At 50.0% G+C, this 6,000-nt stretch overlaps 1 protein-coding gene across 7 annotated transcripts in view; it reads left to right on the top strand.

The window, feature by feature from the left end:
- Positions 1-310: 310 nt before the first annotated feature.
- TPM3 (tropomyosin 3) overlaps positions 311-6,000 on the top strand; it is a gene marked incomplete at its 3' end in the record, with an annotated part of 73,914 nt that continues 68,224 nt past the window's right edge. For 3 of the 7 annotated variants that reach the window (XM_082202482.1, XM_082202477.1, XM_082202480.1), the window contains exon 1: positions 311-565. In XM_082202482.1, coding sequence (XP_082058608.1) covers positions 452-565 — 114 coding nt within the window. In that variant the 5' untranslated portion in view covers positions 311-451. The remainder of the gene's footprint in view (positions 566-6,000) is intronic. The other 4 variants (XM_082202481.1, XM_082202476.1, XM_082202479.1 and 1 more) reach the window with 2 other exon arrangements.

Genomic DNA, 6,000 nt, shown 5'->3' with positions numbered 1-6,000 from the left:
AAAGCAGCCTTCAACCCCCTCCCCTTCTTCTGCCACTTTTGGGGGTTTCTATTAGTGGTACTCAGCTGTTCCCTTAGGGAGGCCAAATATGGCCACAGCTCATCACGAAGCAAAAAATAAAAAATAAAAGGACGCCTCTCCCAGGTCTTCTCCCCAGCACTGCCACCACCGCAAGGCAGTGCCAGGGCAATGGAGGGGGGGTGTTATTTTGGACCCAATTGGAGCAAGCCCTGGAAAGCCACAGGTCCCCCTGCCCCACCTACCGGCCAGCTGGCAGGGAGGACGACTATAAAGGGCCGAGGGGCAGGGAGGAGAGGGAGCAGGCTTTCGAAGGCAGCGCCGAGGTCCGCTCAGGGTGCCCCCCCAGGTCTGCTTCGTGCCAGCCAGGTCCTCTCGGCGCGCTCTCCATTCCTACTTGCACAGATAGCTCTTCCCTCCACCAACTGCCGCCATGGAAGCCATCAAGAAGAAAATGCAGATGCTCAAACTGGACAAGGAGAATGCTCTGGACCGGGCGGAGCAGGCTGAGGCAGAGCAGAAGCAGGCGGAAGAGAGGAGCAAGCAGGTGGGCAGCTGCTGGGCTCGGCTGTGTGTGCTGGGGGGCGGGGAGGAGCTTTGTGGTAGGGTCCTGAATTCGAATTCTGCCTTAACTCGCCACGGATACCCTTGAGTCAACCGGTCTGGTTTCTGTCCGTTCCCCCCCCCCGTCACTCTAGATCAGGCATGGCCAAACTCGGCCCTCCAAATGTTATGGGACTACAATTCCCATCATCCCTGACCGCTGATCCTGTTAGCTAGGGATGGTGGGAGTTGTAGTCCCAAAACAGCTGGCGGGCCAATTTTGGGCATGCCTGCTCTAGATGATCCTTGTGGTCCCTTCTGACTTCTGTGATTCGATGGTGTCTGGCGCTGATGGGAACTGGAGTCCAGAAACATCTGGAGTGATACGGATACATCCCCGCTTTATATCTCTGGAGCTGCATTTCACATGTGGTCCCTGATGGGTTGGAACAGGGCTTGGCTTGCAAGTGGGGATCCTGCAGCCCTCCAGATGTTGAGGAACTACGAATCCCATCATCCCTGACTGTTGGCCACCGCAGCTGATGGACCCTGGCATCCAACAACACCAGTTTTGCTTCGGCTTCAAAAAAATAAAATTGAAAAATTAAAAATTGGGCTGTTCTCCATTTTCAAACGCGGGTGGCACTGTGGGTAAAACCTCAGTGCCTAGGACTTGCCGACCGCATGGTTGGCGGTTCAAATCCCCGCAGCGGGGTGAGCTCCCGTCGTTTGGTCCCAGCTCCTGCCCACCTAGCAGTTCGAAAGCACCCCCAAGTGCAAGTAGATAAATAGGTACCACTCCGGCGGGAAGGTAACTGCGTTTCCGTGTGCTGCGCTGGTGCGGGCTCGCTAGAGCAGCTTCGTCACGCTGGCCACGTGACCCGGAAGTGTCTCCGGACAGCGCTGGCCCCCGGCCTCTTAAGTGAGATGGGCGCACAACCCTAGAGTCGGACACGACTGGCCCGTACGGGCAGGGGTACCTTTACCTTTACTTTTACCATTTTCAAAGCAGCAATTTTTTATTTGGTTTTCATAAATATGGGATCAATGGAAAGTGGGACCTAAAAATTTGGGGTTTCTGTTGAAAAGACAACTCCCACAGGGAAATGAATAGTCTTAAGTGAGGTCATGGCCATTTATATCAATGGGTCTAGTCTGAGTCTACATACAGGCTACAGTTTCTGCCTGAGACTGGACCACAAGGTCCTATTGACAACTAAGCCTCCAGCATTCCTTTTAAATTGCAGAGTTCCATCCCGGATCATGTGAACTAACCTCTGCAGAGGAGCCCCTGAGCATGTGCAGAGTGCTTGTCCATCTAATGTTTGCCTGAGGTCCCCTTCCCTTAATTCCAGGTTGGCTCTCATGGTGGTTACCCACCGGCAAGAGAATTGCACTCTGCATATGTTCAGAGGGCCTTTCCCCTCAAGTTAGCACAACTCAGAGCTCACCTCCCTGTGGGTGTCAGATGGATCAGCCACTGTGTGCCCACAACTTGGTCAGCAGCATGGGGGAAATGCACTCTGTGTATGCTCAGAGATCTGGCCGACCGTCCACTGAAAAGACCCCCAAAGCCAAATTCCTGAACTGAAAATAGTTGCAGGGAGTCCTCATCGCTCAGCAGTACAGGAAGAGGCCTCTGCGTACGTATATTATGTATTTATTGCATTCAATAGCAGGGACCAGGAATTTTGTTCGGTCTGCCTTTTTTTTTAGGCCAAAAGGGCTTTATACTCTTTTTTGATTTTGAAATAAGATGGAGGTAAGTAGTTTAATCCAGCGTTTCTATAGGCCAAATAAGCGTTCCTTAAGCGTCCCTACCAGGACAGACTTTGCTCGTGTGCTCACGACATCGATTCCATAAACCATATTTTGTTGCATTGTGCAAAATATGAGCAGGCCAGGGCTCAACTGATACTACCCTTGCTGGTACCTTTCCCGGGAAAATCAGAGGCTCACTATGTCAGGTTCCTACTGGAAGACCGGACAAAAGCTAGAACGTTAGCAGTGGCGAAGTTTTTATCGGTGGTTGCAAGAACAAAATATTCTAAACAAAATACTTGATTAACCTGGAGGTAGGCTGTATGAATTGTGTATTGATTTGTAATGATTTGTTGGGTCTCTGGACTGTAATAAAGATTGATTGATTGATTATTTCTTGCATTTATATATCCCACCTGTTTCTCCAAGGACCTCAAGGTGGTGTAAATGGTTATTGCCTTCCACATTTAACAATAACTGTGCGAGGTGGGTTAGGCTGAGAGGCAGTGAGTTGCAGTGGTTGACCCCCAGCACAGACTAAACCTTCACACTCACCTCTCCCCACCTGCGTTGGTGGGTTTTTGATGAGTTTATAGGAACAGAGAAAGAAGGTGAGGATGATGGAGGGCAGAAAGAATCTGGGACCGGCTTGGCTGCTTTCTCCAGAGAGTTCCAGTTTCACATTCCTTACGCTTGACAAAGTCTTGGCAAACAAAGGAAGGAAGGGCTGGGTGGGTGGAATTGGGGCTGGTGCCTGCCCGCCCCGTGATCAGGATGGCTTCAGGGTGACCAGACAGCTGACAATAGGGGAGAGAAAGGGGGCATGTGAGGATGGGCGTATGATATTCTGCGTTTCCAGACAGGCATGAAATTCCCCATCACACACACCAGGGAGCTGGGTCAGAATAGAAGAGAGTCCTGGGGTGTGTGTGTGTGTCAAACCAAAGCATCCTGCAGCCCCCTCTCCTACACATCTGCCACACATCAGAAAAGCCTCCAGAAAGCCCACAAGCGGGGCATGAGAGCAACAGCGTCTCCAGGGGGCTTGTTCTCAGAATCGAGGATGCAAAGGTAGACTGCCACTGTAGGTGGAGGTTTTGCGTTGCATTCCTGACTACTCCAGCTCAGGTTAGAACCATTGAAGTTAATGGTTCTTTCCTTCCACTCTGCCACTGCCCTCTCTCTCTCTCTCTCTCTGCGAAACCATCTCTCTCTCACAGCTCATAGCTCAGTCGGCAGAGCACGGGGCTCTTAATCTCAGGGTTCTGTGGGTTCGAGACCTGCATTGGGCAAAAGATCCCTGCATCTCCCTGAGTCATTTTACGTATTTTCATCCAGGCTTCATTCTCTAAGGTGTGCAAGCTAACCCCTTGGAAGGGAAGGGAATAACGTGGTGCTGAGCTTAGAAAATACAGAAAGACAAATACAGCGGTACCTCGGGATAAGTACTTAATTTGTTCCGGAGGTCTGTTCTTAACCTGAAACTGTTCTTAACCTGAAGCACCACTTTAGCTAATGGGGCCTCCCGCTGCCACCGGAGCACGATTTCTGTTCTCATCCTGAAGCAAAGTTCTTAACCTGAAGCACTATTTATGGGTTAGCGGAGTCTGTAACCTGAAGCGTATGTAACCTGAAGGGTATGTAACCCGAGGTACCACTGTATTTTCAAATCTGAAAGTTGACAGCTATGTACTTGACGAGCTGTGGCTCCCCCCCCCCCACCAAGAATCCTGGGAACTGTAATTTGTTAAGGGAGCGGAGAGGGATTAGGAGACCCTTACCATCTACGGTTCCCAGGATTCTTTGAAGGAAACCATTGAACTTTAAAGCAGAATACGAGCTCTTTCAATGTGTGCTGCGTATGCGACTAGGTTGCTCAAGCCGGTTTACGATGCAGCCGGCTCTGCTATCGGGCAGTCCCATCCAGAGCAAACGTCTGTTAAAATACGGACTTGTGTTCCTACATGCCCAGGTTAGACTGAAGACGAAATGGGGGGGAAGAAAAGGGTTTGGTCGGGAGGAGGAATGTCTAGGACGCCGGAGATTGCGTGTTGTTTTGACCTTGCCTGGAGGCAGGGCAGAAGAGATCAAGTTATGTTTCATGTCTATTCAGGCTGGAAGAGCAAAGGGAATTTAGAGATGGGGAGAATCTCTCTATCTGCGCTTTGAGAAGCCTCTCTTGGTATCCATGTAAGGCGATGAGGAACTATGGCAGGGAGGCGGGGGTAGAGAGGGAGAGAGGAACACCCGAACCAGTTGCAGAAACTGGAAATTATTGTATAAAGTCCCTTCCACTCTGTTTGGCCGCAGAACCCTCTGAAAGGAACACAGTGCTGGACATTTAAAGTGTGGTGTAGTGTTTAGAGGGTCGGACCGGAACCTGCGAGAGACCAGGGTTCGAATACCCCATTTGGCCAGTAGACCTGAAGGAGTGTCTCCACCCCCATTGTTCTGCCCGGACACTGAGGTCCAGCGCCGAGGGCCTTCTGGCGGTTCCCTCGCTGCAAGAAACCAAGTTACAGGGAACCAGGCAGAGGGCCTTCTCGGTGGTGGCACCTGCCCTGTGGAACGCCCTCCCACCAGATGTCAAAGAGAACAACTATAAATAATAATAATAATAAATTATTATTATTATTATTAGCCGTGGAGCACGCTGGTTATGAGCTCGGGCCTAGTCACTCGCTTGCATCCTGACTTACTTTGCAGGGTTGTTGTGGGGGTTGGCCAATAAGGAGCAGCACGACGTGTGCCCCCTCAAGCTCCTTGTAGGGAAAGGTGGGGCAGAAATGAGGTGAATCAACAGGTAAGTAAATAACTGGTAAGCAAAGCAGTATTGCAGTACAGTAAGCTTGCAGCCTTATTACCTGGGAGTAAGCAACATTAACATACGGAGACTTCCTTCCAGGTATACAGTTGTACTATAAAGCCTACAATCCTCTTCATATAATTAAGTGTTGTTGAGCAAAGAATGACATTTCCAGGTAAATATGGATCTGGATATGGAAGGTTGATCTAGGTTTTCCTTGTTGTTCCTAAGAAGAGCTGATCACTTCACCTGTTGTTGTTGTTTTAAAAAACAAAACATCCCAACAGGGATACAGGCTGGTGGTTAAAAGATCAAAGACTATAAATGGGTCAAACTCTGGAATGCAAATCACCTGCCACAAAGTTGAAAGAGCAAGGGCTTCAGGCAAGAAGCCTTCTCAGTAAGTGCCGACTCAACCCAGGACCCTTGCATTGGGATATGTACACATTTGCCATTTTAAAACTCAGCTTAGGTCATCCCTAAACACAATAAAACACATCCTACACCCACTTTCTCTGAATCTAGCTTAGATGTCTTCCGAAGGTTGCCAGCTGATCAGAAAGAATTGGCCTGGCCGGCTGCTGCGCCTCTACAGGAGTCCTGATCTGCAGAAATCATAGAATCATAGAACTGTAGGGCTGGAAGGGACCCCCCAAGGGACATCTTGTCCAACCCCTCGCAATGCAATAATCACAGCTAAATCAGTTAGCGAAGCTTCTGCTGTTGTGGCCGACACGGAAATGCGGATAAACTTAATTCTGGGGAGAAACGAGAAACCAAACGGGACAGATTTGACCCTTCTTCCTCAGCGTTCAAGGTTCTAGGCCTCAAGAAGGACTGCGGACGCCTGGTAAACGCTCCCTCCCCTTTCC

This window comes from Podarcis vaucheri, assembly GCF_965113315.1.
Source record: "Podarcis vaucheri genome assembly, chromosome: 16".
Taxonomy (NCBI): Eukaryota; Metazoa; Chordata; class Lepidosauria; order Squamata; family Lacertidae; genus Podarcis; species Podarcis vaucheri.
Note: the sequence above shows the minus strand (reverse complement) of the source record. Positions and strands in the feature narration are given on the sequence as shown.